The 24,263-nt window shown below is 36.0% G+C and overlaps 1 protein-coding gene across 1 annotated transcript; it reads right to left on the bottom strand.

Moving 5' to 3' along the window:
- Positions 1–336: 336 nt before the first annotated feature.
- LOC117435245 (spermatogenesis-associated protein 48) lies at positions 337–23,446 on the bottom strand. Its single transcript, XM_034058257.3, has 9 exons — positions 22,821–23,446; positions 22,194–22,291; positions 19,977–20,044; positions 19,472–19,610; positions 12,404–12,471; positions 11,738–11,779; positions 11,533–11,640; positions 11,011–11,112; positions 337–1,670 (listed from the first exon to the last, which is right to left on the bottom strand). Exons 1-9 carry the CDS (start codon positions 23,308–23,310, stop codon positions 1,559–1,561), a joined length of 1,227 nt encoding a protein of 408 aa, XP_033914148.2. The 5' UTR covers positions 23,311–23,446; the 3' UTR covers positions 337–1,558.
- Positions 23,447–24,263: the final 817 nt, after the last annotated feature.

Raw genomic sequence — 24,263 nt, forward strand, 5'->3', positions numbered from 1 at the left:
TGCCTGTATGCACTGCATAAATGTAATACTATAGTCATATGTGTAGTAGTTGTTTTCCAGTTGTCAGGTGTACTACTAAAAACTAAAAACTAAGCATTTTTTCACACCTGCCTAAAACTTTTGCACCATACTATATATATATATATATATATATATATATATATATATATATATATATATATATATATATATATATATATATATATATATATATTAGGGTTGTCAAGCGATTAAAAACATTTATCAAGATTAATCAATACAATTACTACATCCATCTAATTTAATTTTTGTTTTATTATTGATCCTATTATTATTATTATTATTATTATCCTTAACTGTTACTAAAATTGTTTCAAATGTATTTATTTATGTATTTAACCAGGAAATGTACCCATTGACAGCATCACCAAAATTTACTAGGCACAGTAATTTAGAAAGTACAACCAAATACAACCAACACAATAAAACGTGCAGCACACAGTGATCAGAAAACAGAATAAATGGGATATATATTTTTAAATGTGATTGTGGACTGAAATATATATATATATATATATTTTAAATAAAATTATAAATATGTAGCTACAGTAAGCACTTCTAGGAAATTAACTGTTAATTGTGAAGAGAACATAAAAAAAAAAAAAACGTTGTCATCTTATCCAAAAACTGCAAACTAACAAAAAAAATGGGTAGGCTTTACGTACTACTCACAAAAAAGACGAAGTCAAGTGCCTCTAACCCCCAAGAAGTCCATATATTCGACGTATACGGACACCCTGAAGGGCATTATTGCATTTATATTCCAGGTCAAATGGAGGGTGTTTGTTTCTTAATTAAATATCATTATGCCAATAAAATGACCACAAAAGTAGACCCATTTATAACTTTGAACTACACACTAAATTAAGCTGAGTAAATCGATTTAATTGAAACATGCAAAAGTATATACTGTATAGTGCAAAGTAATATTTATTTTTGAGGTGTTGAATTGCACATTGCCATTGAAAATAACCACCAGGAGGCAAAGTTGAGACGGAACTGAATTCGGATTCGGATTTCAGTAACTTTTCAAGGTCTGTGTCAGAGGGGTGGATAATGTGCATAAGTGTCATTTTGTGTTTTTCTGTATTGTTTAAAAACTGTTAAAAATATATAATTTGAAGTGACAGTCGTGATGAGTATTTTTTTCTGTTTACTATCTTCCAGTTCATGTAATTGTTCTTCATCCAAATCAACATGTCTACTTACTACTGATAATTGGTCACTCAGTTTTATAGTTACTGTACATCTGTAACTGTAAACAAGATACCAGTACTTTAAATTTTGTGAGGCAGCCCAATGATTTCAAATAGGTGACAAGGCTCCAACTGTCTGTATCCATCTAATATATGGACAGCTGGAACCTTGCTCGACCAATCACACTGCTTGTTTCATGTTACATTGCCCGCCCTGGATTATAAATATATATAAATTGTGTTACATTGGAAACAAAATTCACACTTTCCACCCGGGTTATTTTATTTTTCTTGATTGCAGCTGGTGTTAGATTAGGGAAGATTTATTCTTCCTCCCCTTTGGTGAAGGGGTTGCATGAGGGGACAGTGGTAACCATTCTGGAGAGGGGGCCCAGGTGTTTATTTGGAGATTGGCTTCCATTGTTCAGTATGTACCTGCAAAAAAAAAAAAAAAAAGAAGACATTAACATGCAGTATATAATAATAAAAAGTGATCCAGGTTTTACCTTTCTATTTCCGATGATAAACAGCTGCAGTTTAACTTCACTATAAACTGCTTAGCTTTGCTACAATAGTGCTGCACATGATCATTTTGATCAGGTATAATTTTAGACTACTTATACAGAACGGATCCACTGAGCTACAACACGTAATTTTCAGTTATGTCCTGTCTTGTGTATGCTGTAGGTGTTTTCTGATTAAATACCTACATTAAATCATACAGGGGTTGGAATGTGTCCATGACACTGTGGTTAACACAAACGTGTACAATGAAATCTTATACATTATTGACATGACAATTAAGTTACAATGTCAATGGAATTACCCAAGATAGATCTACCATCTAGATATTGACCAGGCCCAACCTTGCAGAGTTCCTACAAGATAAGAATCCAAGGAGCTCTAAGGCACAGTGCATAATGTTATATTACTAACATGCAACAATACTAACAAGCACATTTTGTATTTATATTTCTGGTATGTTTTCCTTTATTAAAAGCAACGTACTCTGGCATGGACTAAATTCAAGGGCCCAAACCTTACCACTCAGAACAAGAAAAATATGTATTTTAAGTCCAGAATGTACAGTAATTTTATTGTAAAAGTTCATGAATTTGAAACATGCATGCATCTCTTTTTATCCATGCTTAGTCATCATAACTTGCCTTTCTTTAGTGTCCCAGAATAAGCTTGAGCACCCCTGCTGCAATGCATTTAGTTAGAATTTCCTAGGTTGTTTTCTTTTTCCATCACAGAAAAGGTTAACTCTTTATAATTTGTGGCAGTTCATATGAACAGTATTTGAAAGCAGCTGCTATTATAAATTAGTATGGAATCATTATCATTAATTGATGATTAGTTCATTGGAATTCAATAGATAACAAATATTCTCATAACTTACTGTATTGTAAGAGACATGTTTCTATTAATAACTTAAAGATTTATTTTCACAATTTCCCATCATAAGTTAATACCATGTGTAACAGGGCAAGGAGTCTGTACATTTATTTTGTTTATTTATTTTTAGAATGGGATCTCCCCCTCCGCCCCTGTGCAATTTATTGTTTTGTATTTGTGTATTATGATTTATTTTGTGTATTTATGTGTAAATATGGTGAATATGACGACGAGAGCTGTGTTGTTTTGTTATTGTTTTGACGGCATAGCCAAATGTTTTGTACTGTTTGGTTGTGTAGATAGGAAGCCCCATCCACTATAAAAAAAAAAAAAAAAAAAACAGTGCTCATAATTAAACAAAATAAATGACAAACACTACAACCAGTCAGGCTGGGCAATCGCCTTCACTGACCCTATCCTTTGTTTAGTTTAGTTTTTACTTCTTCTCTCGCTCTCCTGTACTCTCTTCTGTACACCCACCCAGAACATGGAGAGCTGCAGGCTTTTATACAGGTGACCACCTCCCGATTAGCAACAATTATACAACTAATTCAACTCAGGAGATGGCCACCTTCTGCACAAGACTGGCAGAGGACGAGCTGCCAACCTCGCCTCTGCAAGAACACATTTAAATAAATAAAAACAAAACATACAGCGCTTTGCTGTCATATCTAAATACAATAAATACACAAAATAAATCATAATACACAAATACAAAACAATAAATTGCACAGGGGCGGAGGGGAAGACCCCGTTCTAAAAATAAATAAACAAAATAAATGTACAGGGCTCCTTGCCCTGTTACACCATGTTTAATTAATGTAAATTAATACCTTTTGACAAACCACATAAAGGTAGGGCAGATGTGGAATTGAATATAATGATTTATCATACAAGTTTTTTTTTTAGGAAGGTCTTTAGTCCCTAAATACATTTAGAGGAAACACATTTAATAGCTGTGGGTAACAGGCTCCAGGAAAATGGAAGATGGTAAAGAAAACCACTTTTACCATGATTAATACAAACACAATGAACAGGAGACCATCTGGAAGGTTTCAGAGTTAGTGGCTGTGCATTTTGAAACTGCCCGTTACATGACATTCTATGGATAAATCTTTATAAAAGTTCACCATGGTATATTTGCAGTAATTCTGCATTTAACCATGGTTTTTTTCCATACTTATACAGTGCATTTACTGTGCTTTCAATATGTATTTTGCTATGCTTTTACCACTGTTTACCTCAGTAAAGTTTTATAAGGGCATTTATATCAGAATGCACTGATAGAGATACACTAACCTGTATGGCAGTCATTTCAGGTTTGCAAAGATCAGTGAGGTTGTATATATGAATATAAATTAAAAACCTCCTGCAACATGTGCACATTATTATGTACATGTTTTCTTAAATGTAAGAGTTGATTTTTGGGATCTCAGTTATCAATAGTTCAATAAACAGAATTCTTCCGGGTCACATGAGGATAATTATGTTTCTTTTTACATTTTTTCTTTTTTACATTTGATTGTAAACTGATCTGTAAAAATGCATATAAACAGGAGTCTTTTGTCTTCAGTTTGGATTTGCTGAAGTTTATTTTAGCACTATTGGGTGTTTAACAGTTATGGATGATACATATATAAACAGAACAATTATATGAACTGGGTCATAGAAATCTCGACACCTTTGTTGCCTTTATTTAAAAATGCTTGTTTGACTGCAGAATTTAGAGTGTTTCACTGTATGAGCTGTGAAAAGTGACATTCTGGATGGCTGTGTGGTATTTTTAATATATTTTTGGATTTTTGTCAAAATTGGAAAGGATGGCTTTGACAATAGCGTATCTGCACTACAGCAGCAATTATAATTTTTTTTGTCACAATCCTTTTAGATCAAATCAACCCATTATATTTATTAGGGAAAAGTCTAGTTTAATTGCACCTGTAGGGTGTTGCATTATATATGAAATTGAAAAGCAGGAAAATGAGAAGAAAAATGAGTGGCCCATAGAAATGAAAGCTGCTTCTGTTATTATTTTGTGGTTTAAGTTCTGCTTCCTTAAAGTTTTTTTTTTTTTTTTTTTTTCACACAGCTGGGGCAGCTCAGCAGCGTGTACTTACTGCTAATGTATCAATGAAATAATACAGGTCAAGTTTTAAATTTAGCATTCCATGCAACAGATGCCAGCTCAAGAGATATAGATTTATCAAAGCCTTTTTTTTATATATATACTGAGAGGTTTAGTTCCAGGGTGTAAGATATTTCCCTTTCACAAAAATAAGTTGTCATCTTAAAATAGATATAGTTCTGTGTATGTCTAGGAAATACTGGTTCTAGATGAGCCTGTTTGGGGAGGCACTAGACAGATTTTCTCCTACGCAGCAAGATTAGTTTTTAGTTTTTAGTAGTACACCTGACAACTGGAAAACAACTACTACACATATGACTATAGTATTACATTTATGCAGTGCATACAGGCATAGTTGTTGTAACGAGTAGTAACAGTGGACAATAGCTCTCAAAGTGAATATTTATATGTATGCACGCTTACCAAAACCTCCGCTTACCACTGTTTCAAGCAAGCTTAATGCTCATCAAACCTTAAAATGATCAGCTGTTACTACCCACCAGCACCGTGTGTCCAGCTCAGTAAAGCAATACTGAGGTGTGTACATACTGCATTTTCTACCTCTGATGTAACTTTTGGTTGACATGCTCCATCATGAGTATACTGCCCCACTCTATACAGTTTCACAATGGAAATGCCAGAACTGTTTAAATCCTAAACCTAGGAATGAATTTTGAATAACTTACAAATGCACCTTTTAAAAAATAACAATTTTTGTATTTGAGTTATATATATATATATATATATATATATATATATATATATATATATATATATATATATATATATATATACACACACACACACACAGTACAGTGCAAAAGTTTTAGGCAGGTGTGAAAAAATGCTGTAAAGTAAGAATGCTTTCAAAAATAGACATGTTAATAGATTATATTTATCAATTAACTAAATGCAAAGTGAGTGAACAGAAGAAAAATCTAAATCAAATCCATATTTGGTGTGACCACCCTTTGCCTTCAAAACAGCATCAATTCTCCATTTGCAGAAATGGAGCCCCAAACTTGCAAGGAACCTCCACCATGCTTCACTGTTGCCTGCAGACACTCATTCGTGTACCGCTCTCCAGCCCTTCGGCGAACAAACTGCCTTCTGCTACAGCCAAATATTTCAAATTTTGACTCATCAGTCCAGAGCACCTGCTGCCATTTTTCTGCACCCCAGTTCCTGTGTTTTCGTGCATAGTTGAGTCGCTTGGCCTTGTTTCCACGTCGGAGGTATGGCTTTTTGGCCGCAAGTCTTCCATGAAGGCCACTTCTGACCAGACTTCTCCGGACACTAGATGGGTGTACCAGGGTCCCACTGTTTTCTGCCAATTCTGAGCTGATGGCACTGCTGGACATCTTCCGATTGCGAAGGGAAGTAAGCATGATGTGTCTTTCATCTGCTGCAGTAAGTTTCCTTGGCCGACCACTGCGTCTACGGTCCTCAACATTGCCCGTTTCTTTGTGCTTCTTCAAAAGAGCTTGGACAGCACATCTGGAAACCCCTGTCTGCCTTGAAATTTCTGCATGGGAGAGACCTTGCTGATGCAGTATAAATACCTTGTGTCTTGTTGCTGTGCTCAGTCTTGCCATGGTGTATGACTTTTGACAGTAAACTGTCTTCAGCAACCTCACCTTGTTAGCTGAGTTTGGCTGTTCCCCACCCAGTTTTATTCCTCCTACACAGCTGTTTCTGTTTCAGTTAATGATTGTGTTTCAACCTACATATTGAATTGATGATCATTAGCACCTGTTTGGTATAATTGTTTAATCATACACCTGACTATATGCCTACAAAATCCCTGACTTTGTGCAAGTGTACCTAGAAGAATTGATGCTGTTTTGAAGGCAAAGGGTGGTCACACCAAATAGTGATTTGATGTAGATTTTTTCTTCTGTTCACTCACTTTGCATTTTGTTAATTGATAAATATAAACTATTAACATGTCTATTTTTGAAAGAATTCTTACTTTACAGCATTTTTTTCACGCCTGCCTAAAACTTTTGCACAGTACTGTATATATATATATATATATATATATATATATATATATATATATATATATATATATATATATATATATATTAGAACGTTTGGCTATACCATTTTTGTTTCTCATGTATTACCTCTACAAAAGAAAATAAAGTTTATTCTTTATTCATTACGTAAATCAAATTTGCATTGTCAGTAGCAGACAAACTCAATATAATTGTAGCAATTGAAGTACCATTTAATTAAAATAACAACAATGAATGGGTTAGGAAAATCTGCCGCCACAGGAAAATAATGGTGATGAAAGTCCACACCGGGAGGCCCGTGGCCCGAAATCAGCTGCAGGAGGTCAGCCACAGAGTGCCAATATCCCCCCGCCGACAGGCCCTGCGGCATGTTCAGAGAATTTAAGCCTAACGCTCTAAAAGCCTATTTCCAAAACAACTAATCAGAAAAAAATAAGATTGGTATTATTCCTTGTGATTGGCCTAATATTCTCATAAACACTTAAATATACAAGCCACAAAAATCAATCAAATTCTAATCACCATAGGAAATCAAGTCACTTGAGTAGACCGCTACCTTGGCGCCGAATACCATAGCTGTGGCTATTGTTTTTTTTCTCCAGGTCGTTACATATAGTGGATGTGATGAGGAGGGAACGATCACCTAAAGAAGTGGTATCCAAGTGCCAGATGAACACAGACCCAACCACAAGTACTGATCAGATTTGTTGAAGAGGAGGTCTATCAACCGGAGGTGTCATTCCCAATGAGTGTCGGAAGGAAGTTTAATCCACGCATTTTGTTTCCCTTGCCGTGTATTTGATGGAAGTGGGTGTACTAAGAAAAATAAAGGTTTTTTAAATTGCAAAAAGGCAAATGAAATCATATGTTTCAGCAGCTGCTAAACTTTCTGCTTTCAAGAGCTCCCAAAAGTGAGTTATGATGGTGTGGTGAATATGAGGGGGCTTTATAGTGGAGCTGCCTCTCCTATTTTAGAAGAAAACCCTTTGGCAATGTATATGCTCCTGAATCTGTGTATTGTAGATGTGTGTAGCACAGTTTCAGTAGTTAGGCGTATGATGAGCAATATGTCAACCCTACATAGATTTATAGAAGGATCTACCAAACGCCATGCCATTTTTTAATCATTACAGAAGGCAAGCTTAAACTTTAAACAAAAAAGCCTTCTCGACAATTTCAAAGCGGTTGTTGCAACCTTGGCTGACATTTCCGAAACTGATGCTCGGCAAAGTGGTCAAGCTAATAGCATACTGGCATCACTTACCAGCTTTCAGTTTTTGTTCCCATGCATTGGGATGCAAAGTGTACTTACCCAGTGCAACATGCTCTCAAAAGATTTGCAGTCATCAAACCTGAAGTATGCTTCCATTAAAGAAATGGCTTGTACTACAGTCGAAACCACTGCATCAATGCAAAGCTATGGAAATACTGCAGTGAGATTTGCACACAGACTGGATATCAAGGCCCAAAGTTTCCAAGGCAGAGGTTAGACCTAGGTTAGGTAAATGCAACATGAAATAAAAGACGAATTCAAAGAGAACATGATGGAAGTGCTGACTGATCTACTCAACATCATCTCCCAAAGATATTAGGAGCACTCATTTCAATTTGATTTGCAAAAACTACAACATTTGCAAGGAAGAATTGACAGCACAGCTGAGTGTATTGAGCAAAATGATCGAGACGAGGAAGTAAACCTTTGAAACCTGACTGACGTTTCTCAAAAGAGCAAAACCTCAGCAACAGCTTAAATAACATGGAAAGCCTCTTTTGACTCTTCTTAATGATACCCATGAAGTCGGCATCTTTTGAAAGAAACTTGTCCTGTCTTCGTCAATTTAAAAACTACTTTACAACTGGACAGGGGCAACTTTCTGGATTAGCCCATCGCTCTACCCTCTGCCATTGCTTGGATATTAGTAGAACCTTGGTGTATTTCAGGCGGCTGGAGCCGGGACTCCTCCCTTGTGTCATCCCGCTAAAATATCTGTCAGTCAACCTTTAATTACCTCTCAGTCACCGTATTTAAACTGTAGCCAGCTTCAGCCTGATTCTCGTCTTGCTTTTCAGTTTTCTCCATCCTCCCTTCTTCGTCCACTTTGCTGCGTCACCTCTGTAACGGTCCCCTCAGGGGGCAAGTGAAGCTCATTTCCCAACCTTAGAGGCCGACTACGTCGTATTGCCCTCCGAGAGGAAGGTTCCTGCTGGTCAGAGGGGACCCCTGGCCAAAAAACGTAACTACATTTAGTTTTCCATTCTCCTGCTTAAATCTATTCATTTGAATCCGTGCCAGTCTCCCCCTTCGGAGAGCAAGCTTTCTCCCAACTTTTGAGCTAGTCATTGACTCAACTTATCGAAGGTGGCTCTTACAGCTGGGGGGAGACCCCTGGCCCTCTTTATGTGTTTATTTCTTTATTCTCTTTTCCAGTGCTTTTGTTCTCCCTGCATAGCTCGCGAGGCTCTCCATGTGGTCTTGGAGCATCAGCCGAGTCTGACCTCTCTCGATTAGATGACTCAGTAAGCCAGGGAGACCTTGGTTCGTCCTCTATCCTTCCTTAATTTCCCCTTGGGGGAAGTTTCTCGCTTCCCGGCCTTAGAGGTTGATCGGTTCGGCCTCACCTCAGCGAGGGCGGTTCTCTGAGTAAAGGGGAAACCCCTATTCTGTTGCTAAAGTCACAAGCACTTTGTCTTTATTTTAGTAGCCCCTTTACGCAGGCCTGGCTCCTGCCTCGTGAAATGGTTACAAATGTGAGGTTAACAAGGAAACGTGCCCCTATACTGCATTGATACTTGTACCATGCTACCTAATACTGATGAAAATACTGTACACTTTTGTAGAAGAATTCCGATGCACAAAGTGCAACTCTTAAATGTGTGCATCAAAACCAGAAGAAAATTGCTTGTGACAGAGCTTAATTGAATATTAAACCGATAATTAGAGCAGTGCTGTCTGGAATACAGCCCCCTCACACACTCAGTAATCAGCAGTATTAGATGTTAGCTCAATTTGTGTATTTTCCAGTTTTTCTATAAAGATGTTCTGTGATAATCATGATTCTGGATATCAATGGCATTTTACATTTTGTATCAGCTCGAATATCACTGTTCTTTGAGGAATTAAGATGACGGTGTGAAATCCTGTTTCACAGTCTACACTATTTCTTAATTATAACACTTGCCTAACACTTCCTGGGAACTGGTTTGCCAGTTAAAAGATAAAATTAAATGGTCATACAAAATATTACAGCGTGTAATAAACTAATGACTAACAGTGAGCTTCTTCAGTGAATTATTTTTGTTACAATACATAAAACTTCACTGAGTAGCTTTTTTATTGCTTAGAATGGCATAGACTCCATACAAGTTACCAATTTACCTTAGGTGTAAAATGGGGGGCACAAGTAAACTAAACTGAAGAACCTATGTGGACTGCTCAGTTATTTTCCAATATAAAACAGTATTGTACATACCAAAAATAACTGATGTAAACCAAAAATACAGAATCTAAAAAAGGGCCCACTTGAAATGTTTAATATGAAGCAATTCTTTTTAGCTTGTAGTTTTTCCCTACTCCACCACCTACTTCCCCAATTTCTTAACGTTCCTTATTTTCCCTTTCACACTACACTCTCACCCTCAAACTATAAATGACAAACTTTACAATTCACAGGATAGACTCGTGTCTAGACCATGTCATTTTAGCTGGGTCACTAAAGAAAAGCATGAACACACTGATAAAGAAAATTATCCCATTATACATTATACAGACGCTCTGTAGTGATGTTTGGTTCCCTTTGTGTAAGATGCATGCATTATAGATTTAGCATATTCGTATGCAAAGAGTAATTACAATCTATTCTTTACCAATGAATGAAGAAAACTACTACAGTATACAATTCAGAATTATATTTGAAAAAAAACAGATACGTTTTAGCTCAAAAGAACCAACTTCCCAATGTTTCGGTATGTTTACCGAAGGAAACGAATGGATTTGACTTGTGAGTTCTGCTGCTCACCTTGTTCAGAAATGCCACTCAGTACCTCCATGAGAATTTTCTTTGGAGAGACCAAGCATTTTATCAAGGTTTCTGATATGCCCTCTAATTTTCCAAAAGAAAAACTGTGCCTGACTTTGCACTTAGTCACCAGTTCTTTCATTCTGATATATGAGCATTTAATTCATTGTTTTTTTTTTTATACCTCACTACTCTTGATACTGAGACACACATACCTATGCACTCGAGCTGTAGTAGGAAGTGTTGGAGGGCACTGGTTTAAAGGATGGATGGCTGAAAAGTGTACTTTGCCTTTGTAACCAGGAATATTTGGACGTCTAAAAAAGCAAAAAAAAAAAGCAGTATCATGGTTGAAAAACAGGAAGAAAACATTTTGTGTACGGAAAACCATGAGACAATTAGGTATTTTTCTCTTCATTTTTTTATATTAAGGCCTTGACTGAAATATTTCAATGGAGATACATTATATTGCTTATTTTGTGTGAAAGCAGGATTCATGTCAGTTTAACTAGAAATTGAGGTTATATCCTACATAAAGGACATTAACCTGTTGCTGTATTTGTAGCTTTAGATAATACCTTAGAAAGTTTGACTTCCTACTGCCTTCCTGTAATAGTGTCACTTTTTTAAACTGGTTGTCAAATGACATCTCCTGGCCACTATGGGTACAAACATTTTCTCAGGAAAAAAGAAAGACAGCATGCTATCTTTAACAAGGTACAAAGCAGAATACATACTGAGCTGTTTCTGTGTATCGGGGCTGTGGAGTTCTCAGCACAGTAAAAGGCACAAATTGTTTTTCGGAATTGTCCACGTCTTCTAAATTCTCAGCCCCAGTAGAACCACTTGTCAAAAGAAAAAGAGGGGGGAAATATTCAACATCTGATACCAGCACAAAAGCGAAAGGAAATTGAAATACTGTACAAGAAAATCGGAATTTACCTGTAAAGCGGGATGTGGCGAATTCTTGAACAAGGGTTTATGCTGTGAAAGGCAACATAAGTAAAGCAAGAATAACTTATTTTGAAACTGTATTAAGTTTTTTATTCACTTTTTACATCATAACATATTTATCACTGTAATAAGGTAATTTAATATATATTTTTTAGGTGTCCAAGAATATTTCAGAAAAGAGTATTAATTTAAATTATTACCCATTTGATGTAATTTCAATAAAGAAAAGGAGTTTTATACTTCAGGCACCATGTATTTATAAATGTGACTATCTTTTTAAATTAGGTTTACTACATGTACAGGTACATGTTACGCATTTAACAATTAGTGTGTGTACTGAACATGAGTTCAAGTTACTCCAACAACAATATCCTACGATGTTGTATGAATGAATACCTTGTTATCATGAAATCAAAATTAACTGTCAGCAAGTTCATCTAATCAATTCCTCTAAATGTCATTAAAAAAAAAAAAAAAAAAAAAACTCTGGTGTTTCATAAACTCTGAACTACAAGCTATACTACATACATGTAGTTCCTAAGGTATTGTTTATTTTAGAAGAAGTGGTAGAAGCTTAATAATTTGTCCCATTGTTTCAGATGCTGTACAATTACAAAAAGTACTGGCACATTTACATACACTTCAGGTACTCACAATGTGATTGGTTTTCTTACTTCATTAAGTGTTCTCATTTGGAATCTGTCCCAAAGTCCACCTAACACCTAAGGAGGTGATTTAAAAAAAAGAAGACAGGTATGGAAAACAATCTAGAAAAAACACACAGCACCAAGTTAACGAATAAACCCAATTGTGTCTGGAAGAATAAGTGTAAGGCTTTGTAAATGTAAATACAGCCCAGTATCAGGAACATTAATTTCATTGTATGTCTTCGGTTTTCAATCCAGTAAATGGTAAGTGACTGCCCTCTTGTGGCATGATGAAGTATTTTTATTGATTAAATTCAAACACAAGTTTAAGATAACTTAAGACAGTAGTTCTCAAACTTTTTTGTCCGCGGACCACCTGAATTTCTTTTTTTTATTTCAACGGACCACACAATAAACAGTATAGCTGACTGAAAAAAAGATGGGGGGGCCTGTTTCTATGAGCAAAGTTATTTTAAAATTGGAGTTTTAAAGAATGGTTCTAGTTTATTTTTCATTAACACAAATTTACCGAGAGGGGAAAAAAAAAACAAGGGATTGTTTTATTTTTAAATTGATAATTTCAGCAGAAATTGATTTGTGTGAATTAATAATCTGTGAAGTTACAATACACCCATGAGGTACAAGCACAGTCGGAGCTACGAGTGTCCAGCTATAATCTTTATTTATAAAACTGGATGTTTGAATGCTGCATGCTGATTGGCTGTTTAGGATTTTTTTACCATGCAGTTACATAGTACAGTACTGTACAATGCATGGCAGAACTTATTTTTACCAAACCACAGTTCAATTAATAAATTATCAATACACAACATATTAAACTCGCAATAAATACACATTGCTGTGAGACGTCTTTTAAACTTTTTAAAAATGAGTAACATTCCTTTTGTCATATTTGATCTTTTCAGAGGCATGACACGGTTTACAGGTCGATAGAATTACAAGAAAAAATAAAAAGCAAGAGACACAAAGATTTAACAAGTCAACAACCTAATAAAATCAAAGAAAACAAATGCTTGGGCAGCTGGTGTTTTTATTGATTTGATTAAACAAATAAATGGTAATCAACTTAAAAATAGTTTGTCTTGAAATCTAAACAGTGTTACGATAATTTATGTTTCAGTAAGTAATTCGGCTGGTCAAGAGTACTCAATTTTGTTATGTTAGCCTCCGTGCTGGTCTCAATTGTTCCGTAAACAGTGCTGACATAAACCGCAATATTATTTTATATATGGAGGTAGGTATAAAAAATATACCAGTGCTTCAACCTTCACAATGCCAAAAAGGTCCAGCCAACCAAGTTTGTAATATATCTCAAGGCTGCATGATATGTGGAATCCAATTTGCTTAATGTTAAGGGTGATGCAAAGCTATAGATTGTGTCCCCATAATCAATTTGTGGTAGAAATATACAAGCAATTAGCCTTTTTTTTGGAACTTCAGAAAAACAAGATTTGAGTCTATGCAGAAAACCTATCATGATTTCAATTTTTTTGCAAGATGGTTAATGTGGGCCCGAAATCGAGTTTACTATCCAGCCAACTACCCAGATACTTACAGTTGTCAACTAACTCAATGACTTTGTTATCTAACGTAACTAAAGTTAAATCAACAGTAGCATTTGTCCTTGTAACAGAGAATACCATAGCTTTTGTCTTACTAGAGTTTAAAAGAAGTTTTAAATTGCTAAAAATACAAACGTTTTCCTTCATATTCCATGATAATTAGCTGATAATTAACTCATAATAATAAAATAAAACAACCTGTAACTTTTGATTTTTTAATTAGGATTTGAGTGCACGTTTGTAATTTTCAGTATTTAAGTAACCGTTAGTTTGTAAAATGTAGTAGCGAAGTTATTAAAAAAAAAAAAAAAAGTTGTAATTAAAAATATCTGGTACTAGAGCTGTATGTGTTAATGCTGTTCGGGCTGTTTTTTCAGTAACTTGTTCACTGCAGCTTTATTTTGAATATAAAACGCACTACACAGTTTACCACCTATATGGGAATGTATAGTGATAATTTCTATTCCCCATACTAACACTATCTAATAACAATTTTCATATGGATTTGTATTTATTAGGTTTGGATCATGTAATTAGGAGTCTGTACCTATACTTCAATTCTACACTCCCTCTCGCTCCGTCATGCTGTTTCAGCAGCTATCCTGACGGCTTGAATTTGCATAAGATTTGAGTGTAAGTTAAAGTAACAGTGCACAGAGACAACAATAATTTACTGATAACACATCCCACAAGAAAAAAGAAACACACGTTTAATGACTTCTATTACTTGTTCAGTACAAAATAAAAACAAATAAATAATCAATTAATTAAAAACATAATACTATGGTCATAATCCTACTAAAGTTGGTAATGCTAATTACCGGTATTGTATTGTTCCGATTATTTGGCAACGAAATTATTTTCTTCGATGACATATGCAGTGACACTTCCCATTGGCACGTGTTGGTTTCCTGGCAACAGACAGACACTACACTGAACTTCCTTCTTCATGCCTAGGACTTTTCGCGACTGCAAAAACTAATAGGAAACTGCTTTGGTACTGACCGAATACTGTTGTCTGCATAATAATAATAATAATAATAATAATAACAATAATAATAATAATAATAATAATAATAACAATAATAATAAACGATGGCTTCACTAATACTGCCTTTTTACCAGAGGAAAGTAAACAACACAGTCAGGACAGTGTAACAACCAATCATATTTCACAACCTTGCACGTGATAAAAAACGTCACTACAAATCGCTCAGCAGATCGCTTGAAAGCTTGTCTACTATTAGCAACCAGTTGCGCAATTGCTTACAACTTGTTGCAGAAATGTCCACATATAAGCAATTCAGTTGTGCAACTGGTCGCTCAGGTGTGGACCCAGCTTTAGACACTCCAAAATTATATATGACAGAGAGTTTAGATCTTTTCTTAACTTGGAGATAGTTGAGGGGATGCTAATCCCAACCAGTACAGAGAGGGTTTTGTAGTGTTGTAGGTTCCTGAACATCTCTTTTAATGAGGCAGTCGCTTGCCTTGTGTGGCAAACTTTTATTTTATTTATTTATTTATTTATTTATTTATGTGTATGCAGACCTGCCAACCTTGACATTTTTTTTTGAGTAGCACTCTTTCACGCGGACATCTCGGGGGGGTCCGAGGGGCTTCCCCCCAGAATTGTTTAAGGGTATAAAACCGCTAAATGCTGCACTCTGGTGAGTTTTGAGTATGAATTTTTCAGAAAAAAAAAAAAAAAAATGAGATTAGCTATGATTGTTTCAGTTTAAATTTAATTTTGTTTACCTTAGTATAGATGAAACCTTTTTAATTTATACCAACCGAAAATTATTTCAAGTAAAGAAAATAGCCATTTTTGTAGTATGTTTGTATTTCATTTACTGTCAAAACATAACAAATTGAAATGTATAAGCTTCTAAAACAGAGAAACAAAGCACTTTCAAAAAAGGAAAAAAACAAACTTGTAAACAGTCACTGAATCAGCACTAAATGTAATAGCTATCCACAAAGTGAGTTGTTTGGAAAATAAAGGAATCCAACAGGTCAAACTGCACTTTTCAGATGTTTAGCTTCATAGGTGGCTGCCTTGGCTTTCCTGAGCAAGGTGTCATTAAAGGTTTGTGTGCGACACGCTTGCTGCTTCGCTGACATCATGACTTTGTGCGTTACCAGTGAACTTAGCATGTCTGTGTTCAGGCTGGCTCTGTGTTGGGTTTTGTTTTTGGTCACCAAGCTGAACACTCTTTCACAGTCAGCATTACTGTGGAAGATGACCAAAATGCCTTGTGCGGTAACATTACAGTAATGACCGATTCTTTTGTTCTGGACAGAAATATAAAGTTTCCTTCTACAGGATTCCTGCTGATCCAGACAGAAGGGTAAAATGGATTTCAGCGATTAAAAGAGAATAAAAAAAGTGAAAAAGACTGGACCCATTCGTTTGTAGTAAGCGCTTCATAAAAAGTTAATATCAGTACGCATATATTGGTAGTTCTGATATTACGTTATTATTAGTAGTAGTCATAGTAGTATTAAGTCCCACTTTAACACGCTTACTTGTATGGACGTTTTTTTCATAAATATTTAGCTATACAGTTAAATAGGATAACACTTATGCGGGTCAGTGATTCTCAGTCCTTACATAAAAAAAACATTTTACCGTTAACAAAATCCATAATGCTACATTAATGATCTTACTGAACTTCAATAGAAAATCACAAACCAGGCATTTATGACTTGTTTAAAGCACAATGAAACGGCATTTATCTACAATGTAATTGTACGCTACTTGCAAAGTAAACAGAACAGCCTTACGTACCTTAACCCACATTAACAATGTTAATGCTGTGCTCATTTATATAAAATCGAATTGTACTGACATCCCTGTATGGTAAGAGGTGTTTGTGAAAAACGGGCCAACGAACCAAAAACAGAATATTAAACTTAAATATTGTGCTATATTATTATAATAAAAGTTTGTACTTACTCCCTCGCCATTCTTGTAAATTCCTCATTCAGCTGTATTTTCTTTTCATGCGATGCAGTTATCTTAGCCAAGCACGTTTTTTTTTTTTTTTTAAAACGCAAGTGGGTTTTTTCCCCAGACAAAAATGAATGCATAGCTAATGCATTAATTAAAAAACAAAGGTACCGTAGCCAGTTTGAAATAAATCATTTCCTCACAAGTCACAGTACTTCACACTCCCTCCAGTGTGTCAGAAACTGGCAGTTGAAACACAAGCGTGTCAGCTCAACAAAGCCTGATAGGCTACAGCAGAATGTCAGTGATTATACAAAGAAACTGGGTGGTGGAAATTTCTGTCAGTCAACCCACGGTGACTTATTTATTTATTTATTTATTTATTTATTTATTTATTTATTTATTAACGGTGGTTGGATCGTCAACTAAACTCAAACGCTGATTGGTTATTCTATCACGTAACTAAACTCAAAACCTGATTGGTTAATCTATCTTGCTTGTCTTGCCATAAGTAGGGGTCTACGAAAAGCGAATATGCAGCATCCTCCTGCAGTTGACTTGCCCATACATTGAAACTGCACGTTCTGCATCCACTGAATTGGCTGGAAGTTAAGGCAAAGCTTTGCCAAGTTATACAGATGTGGAAATCGATTAGAAACAGCCCAAAAACTCGGTTACACAAGGGCATCTGGCATACTTTAATAAAGTCAATGTATGCAGCACGTTCGTTGTCATGTTATTTGTCCCATCCAATAATTTATTTTATTAGTACCGAGTCAAAACAAAGAAGACGTGGCTATTCGGGTCTAAAATTCCAACTGTAAGCAGCAGGTTGAAGCGAGGTGGTTGTGCTGGATCGTTTTATAGCCTACTGATTTAACTTGCAGACAGGAATACTTCTTGTCTGCACTGACTTTCCAGTTTGGTTTCTGAAAGCTGTTTATTTTACGTTCTGTTTAGCAGCCTCTGTAGCCTTTTGTTTAATGTGTGATTCTGAAGCTAAATAGCGATCGATCGTATTTTCTCCAAATACACATTAAGATATGGAAAACAATTACCTCAGTCTGCATGTAGTTTCTTTGGGAAATATCTTAAAACGATCATCAGCCGAAATATACTTTGCTTTCTTTGTTGTCCATTTCTACTATTTTACCTCCAATGCTGAAAACTAGGTTTTAGCAACCTAAATCAAAACAATGCAGCACCGACTTTGTCCCGCCCCCTCCTGCACAGTACAGATCACATATTAAAAGCAGTAAAGACGCACTTTGTCATTTGAATAGTAAACAAGAACGTTAACTGCTTTGGAGAATTTATTTTGTAAATGTTACTTGTGGACATTTTTTGTTTGTTTATTTTTTGCTTAAGTGCAATGCACACAGGACGGCAAAGGAATAATAAAGGGCTATCTACAGAAGGAAGATACGTAGTTTGCGTCACTTGCGTTGTGCAGTAGTTCATTTAAACAAGTTTTCTTTTTTTTCCTCTCCGTACTTGTTTGTATGCATTGGCCCCTAAGAGGTGAATTTCGGGGTGACCCCTCAATTTCACGATTTCCGCGAAATCCGTTTAAACGCGATTTAGGTAGGTCCCTAGCCATAAGGCAGACCCTGCCGTTAGATGCAACACTTTCTCTAACTACAGGCAACATCATAGACGATGAGAGAAATATGGATTATGTATTATTGCGTATCATCTCTAATAAAAGCGAACCCGCGTATTACCAACTCAAAATGCGTAGCGGATACGCAAAATACGTAGAGGTTAGCAGGTCTGTGTATGTTTGAATCAAAAAACATTTGTCAGCTTATTTTTTTCACTACACTGTTAAACTTTGGCATATGGTTTGACTGTATTTAATTGTTTATGATATTGACTGTAACATGTTCTACTTGCATTTGTTATGAACTTGGATGACTATTGATATTTGCATGTGTTGTCTTGCCAGCCTGCCCTTTGATCAAAATGCATTTTTAAAGAGCTTTTAAAGTTATAGAGAAATCATGGGAATAGACTTAAAAAAACCCAAAAAACTTACTTGTGGCTCATGGTATTCAGATTAATGTATTTAATTCAGCTTGGATCATGTACTGTACATCGAAGAGTGTTTCAATTTTAAACTATTTTCCATAAATTGATAACCATCGGGTGAGGAAAAAATCCCCTCAATCTAGTTTCTGAATAGGCAAATCAAATCAGAACAGTACAGTTTGTCAGCTAGTGCCATTGGCATGTATTGATTAAAACATGCATTGATTTAAATAATATATTGATGTATTAGGTAGAATAAACATTTGCTCCTTTTCTCCTAAAGTTTTATGTTGGCTTGAACCACTTAAAACCATTAAGTAACTATATCTGACTTTCAATATGAACAGTAGTTGTTTATACACACTGTCTAACATCTGGCAATATATATATATATATTTTGTTAAGTACTCCCACTGTCCTCTAAGAATTGACCACAATGCTAACACACTTTAGTTACTGAATTGTGTGGTATATTCAATGCTGCTATAAAGTAAATGAAAACACTAACCTGCCAGGTTTCTGCTGCAGGCTCGTATCTCCGCAGAGTAAAATGCTGGTTAACAGGATCAGCCATCTTCTCAAATGTTGAGGCAGGTGGTTTTTTTCTAGGAGGCAGCTTTGAGTCCCAGTCAATATCTTCATAACTCCTTTATTGAAAACCAAAAATAAAGTAAAAATGCATGTATTTGTTCCTAATTTTAAAAAGATGTCACCCAATTTGGTTCTATGATGTTGCTTTCATACCAAGAAGCAACAGCAACATTGACTTCTAATCGTGTAGTCTTGGAAAAATCAAGGAACCGAAAGATATTAAACCCAGGGGCATTGATAACACAGACAATTCTGAGAACAGGTAAAAAACTGATTTTCAGACTTTGGTTATGAAGCTCTGATTCTAGCATAATTAGTATACTTGATGCAAAGTATTATTATTTTGGTTGATAAAGATCAATGTTAATGCATAAATACTGTACATTTGAGGGTATAATGTTTGCAACTTTACATTGACCAACCTCTGTGTGGACGATGTATACATATATTTCTTTGCAAGCTCTTCCCTCCAGTTCCTCGAAGATCCATCCTGAAAAATAAACGTATATATGGGGTTTTAATATGCATAGTATTTTATTTGTATAGTATTTTTTATTTCTTACCTATCACAAGCATAACATTTCACAAAAGTACCTTGTTCCTTTAGATTTGCATTTTTAGCCACAGTATCCTGCCACAGCACTAAGTTTCAAGGTACTGTAGTACTCCCCATTTACTTTTAAGGTTACAGGGAATAGGACCTCACATAGTTTCCTATGTTCTGCAGGCTCAGGTAGAGTCCTGTTACAGATAAGAGTGGAAGTTAATTATAGTTTCTGTGAAAGGAAAAACTGACTTCACCTGGAAGAAAGTGAAAATAAAGTATGAAAAGCAAGAGTAAAAACAATAATAGATTTACCTTGATTTCCACACCTTTAACTCTCAAGTAACTTGGCTGTTTCAATTCATAAAGCTTCAGCTTTAACTAGCGTGTGTTATGAGTAACATTGTTTGAGATTCACAAGACTGTTCTAGTCTGCCAACAACCATTCCATGAAAATGCAACGTTTAGCATTCGCTATTAGACTACTAGTAAGCTCAAGGTATTGATAACACTATGTAACACAATTTTTGTTCCTGGGTAGTAAGTGTTATTTCCTAATTGCTTATGCCTCAAAAGTATAGAAAATGGCTATTATTCCCCACAAACTTTGCTTTTGTGACCAGGACAGTGATATTTTGAAATGTACCTATTTCCAATGAGAAAACGGGCGAATTTGTGTCTTCGTTCACATAAAGTCAGAAAAAAACAACATATGAATCCAAATTAACATGTATTTATACTAAAGTAATACAAAAATGACTACAAAAGATTTAGAAGTGAGTAGTTTTTCGAGATTTACGATTATACTGTAAATCACTTTCACGAATCAGCCCCCAAATGTAGTCTCCCATCATGTTCTCGTTATACTGTCCTTGGTAGCGGCGTTCAAAGTCCAGTATATCCTGGTGGAAGCGCTCGCCTTGCTCCTCCGAGTACGCTCCCATGTTCTCCTTGAATTTATCACGATGAGCATCAAGGATATGGACTTTGAGGGACATCCTACAACCCATTGTGTCGTAGTTCTTCACCAGAGTCTCAACCAGCTCCACATAGTTTTCGGCCTTGTGATTGCCCAGGAAGCCCCGAACCACTGCGACAAAGCTGTTCCAAGCCGCTTTCTCCTTACTAGTGAGCTTCTTGGGGAATTCATTTCACTCCAGGATCTTCTTTATCTGTGGTCCGACGAAGACACCGGCTTTGACCTTTGCCTCAGACAGCTTAGGGAAGAAGTCTTGAAGGTACTTGAAGGCTGCCGACGCCTTATCTAGAGCTCTGACAAATTGTTTCATAAGGCCCAATTTGATGTGCAGTGGTGGCATCAGCACCTTCCGGGGGTCCACCAGTGGCTCCCACTTGACGTTGTTCCTCCCCACAGAGAACTCGGTCCGCTGTGGCCAGTCCCGTCTGTGGTAGTGCGCCTTGGTGTCCCTGCTGTCCCAAAGGCAAAGATAGCAGGGAAACTTGGTAAAACCGCCTTGGAGACCCATCAGGAATGCCACCATTTTGAAGTCTCCTATGACCTTGATGCCATCTCAGAAAAATGCAGATATGTATCCACTTAGGAGCTGGAACTAAACTGAACTGGTGGGCCTAAGGCCCCTGTATTTATACTACTATTTATATTACTGGAAAGTTCTAGAAAGTTCTAGAAGTTACTCCAAGTTTACTCAGCACTGAATCTATCTGGAATGTTCTGGAAAATAGGTAAATTTCAAAATATCACTGTCCTGGTCACAAAAGCAAAGTTTGTGGGGAATAATAGCCATTTTCTATACTTTTGAGACATAAGCAATTAGGAAATAACACTTACTACCCAGGAACCAAAAAAAAAAAAAAATTTGTTACACGGACATCTGTCTATTAGGATAGACCCATCCCCACTAAAATCTCGGGCTTACCTTTCTAATCAAAGGGTATGGAGAATGCACCAAACATATACTGATCTAATAGCCTATTGCATTTCCATTTGAAATGTGTTTGGCAATACCCCTGCTAGACCCTTAACCTTTGAGACTTTGAAGGGGAAACATGCAGCGCTCCACCCACCGTTGATTTCTGATGAACACAATGTACAGACTGAGTTAACATACAGTACCTTTGTTGCAGGATCTACATTGAAAAAGAACGTATTGCTTGTTAGAGTGCAAGGGAATCTTGGTGGAGCGGGGAGAACTCGCACAGGGCTTGTCCAACCTTTAAAGAAGAATCACAGTGGTCACTTGTGACTTACAACAGTGCCGATTCAACACTGGATCCAGGAAACATAGTGTGTTTAAATAATAATTAATTAAATAAAGTTTATTGAACAACAAACTGGGAGTCTTTTAATCACTTGTGAGTTTTGGTCTGAATTTCCAAATTTCCAAATTGTACAATATTTACACTGGTCTGCATTGTCCTTGTTGAAAATAATACAAAATGAAAACGTTTGTAAAACAAATGTATTAAGTTTTTTTTAGTACAACACATATTATACCACAGGGTTGTATAGGTAGTTAGTTAAGGTGCAAGCTTTGACCCATTCTAACTTTTTACAAAAAAATACATTACAACATAAAATAAAAACATTACTTTATATATATATATATATATAAAATGTGCATTTCATTGATTCTGCATTTTTAAAAACCCACCAACAGTTTGAAAAAACAAACAAACATTCTCATATGCCTTGTAGTGAATATTTATATATTATTCACTTCAAATGGAAGCGTGTAATTACCTCCGAGCTTGGCTCTTAGATAGGCATCGGACACAGCCCTTGAATTCCAGCGCTTTTCCTCAGCCTGATCACCTTGCCAGGACGAAGGTCTGGTCGGTGGTGTCTGTGGCCTCCCCTTCACACCGTACTCATCGGATTTATAGCTCCCCAGAATTGGGATATTTCTGCCGCCGGGTTGCAGGTCTGCATCAGCTCCAGTACTCACAAACCCAGAACAGGGGTCTACAATGGGAACGTCATCTCGTAAAGGGGCCAACGAACACTTGTCTGCAGGCGGTGAGGCATACGGGTTAAATTTGGTGAAATACGGACTGCCCTTTTCCTGAAAGCTGGCAACATCGTGCCTATCTTCTGGCCCTTTCTCGAAGGGCATGTTCACCAGCCGGAGCGCCCTTCTTTGCTCGCTTCTTTCCCGGGGGTGAGAGTACTGACAGTCCCTTTGAGCTGAGCCTATCAGCGGCGTAGCGGAAGGCATACAAACCCCATTCATCGCTTATTATTATTATTATTATTATTATTATTATTATTATTCAGACAACAGTATTCGGTCAGTACCAAAGCAGTTTCCTATTAGTTTTTGCAGTCGCGAAAAGTCCTAGGCATGAAGAAGGAAGTTCAGTGTAGTGTCTGTCTGTTGCCAGGAAACCAACACGTGCCAATGGGAAGTGTCACTGCATATGTCATCGAAGAAAACAATTTCGTTGCCAAATAATCGGAACAATACAATAATTAGCATTACCAACTTTATTAGGATTATGACCATAGTATTATGTTTTTAATTAATTGATTATTTATTTGTTTTTATTTGGTACTGAACAAGTAATACAAGTCATTAAACGTGTGTTTCTTTTTTCTTGTGGGATGTGTTATCAATAAATTATTGTTGTCTCTGTGCACTGTTACTTTAACTTACACTCAAATCTTATGCAAATTCAAGCCGTCAGGATAGCTGCTGAAACAGCATGACGGAGCGAGAGGGAGTGTAGAATTGAAGTATAGGTACAGACTCCTAATTACATGATGCAAACCTAATAAATACAAATCCATATGAAAATTGTTATTAGATAGTGTTAGTATGGGGAATATAAATTGTCACTATACATTCCCATATAGGTGGTAAACTGTGTGGTGCGTTTTATATTCAAAATAAAGCTGCAGTGAACAAGTTACTGAAAAAACAGCCCGAACAGCATTAACACATACAGCTCTAGTTTTATTTTGACCTTAAATTCAATAACTTCAACATACAGCTCTAGTACCAGATATTTTTAATTACAACTTTTTTTTTTTTTTTTTTTTTTTTTTTTTTTAATAACTTCGCTACTACATTTTACAAACTAACGGTTACTTAAATACTGAAAATTACAAACGTGCACTCAAATCCTAATTAAAAAATAAAAAGTTACAGGTTGTTTTATTTTATTATTATGAGTTAATTATCAG

The sequence above is a fragment of the Acipenser ruthenus genome, chromosome 3 (genome assembly GCF_902713425.1).
Source record: "Acipenser ruthenus chromosome 3, fAciRut3.2 maternal haplotype, whole genome shotgun sequence".
Lineage (NCBI taxonomy): Eukaryota > Metazoa > Chordata > Actinopteri > Acipenseriformes > Acipenseridae > Acipenser > Acipenser ruthenus.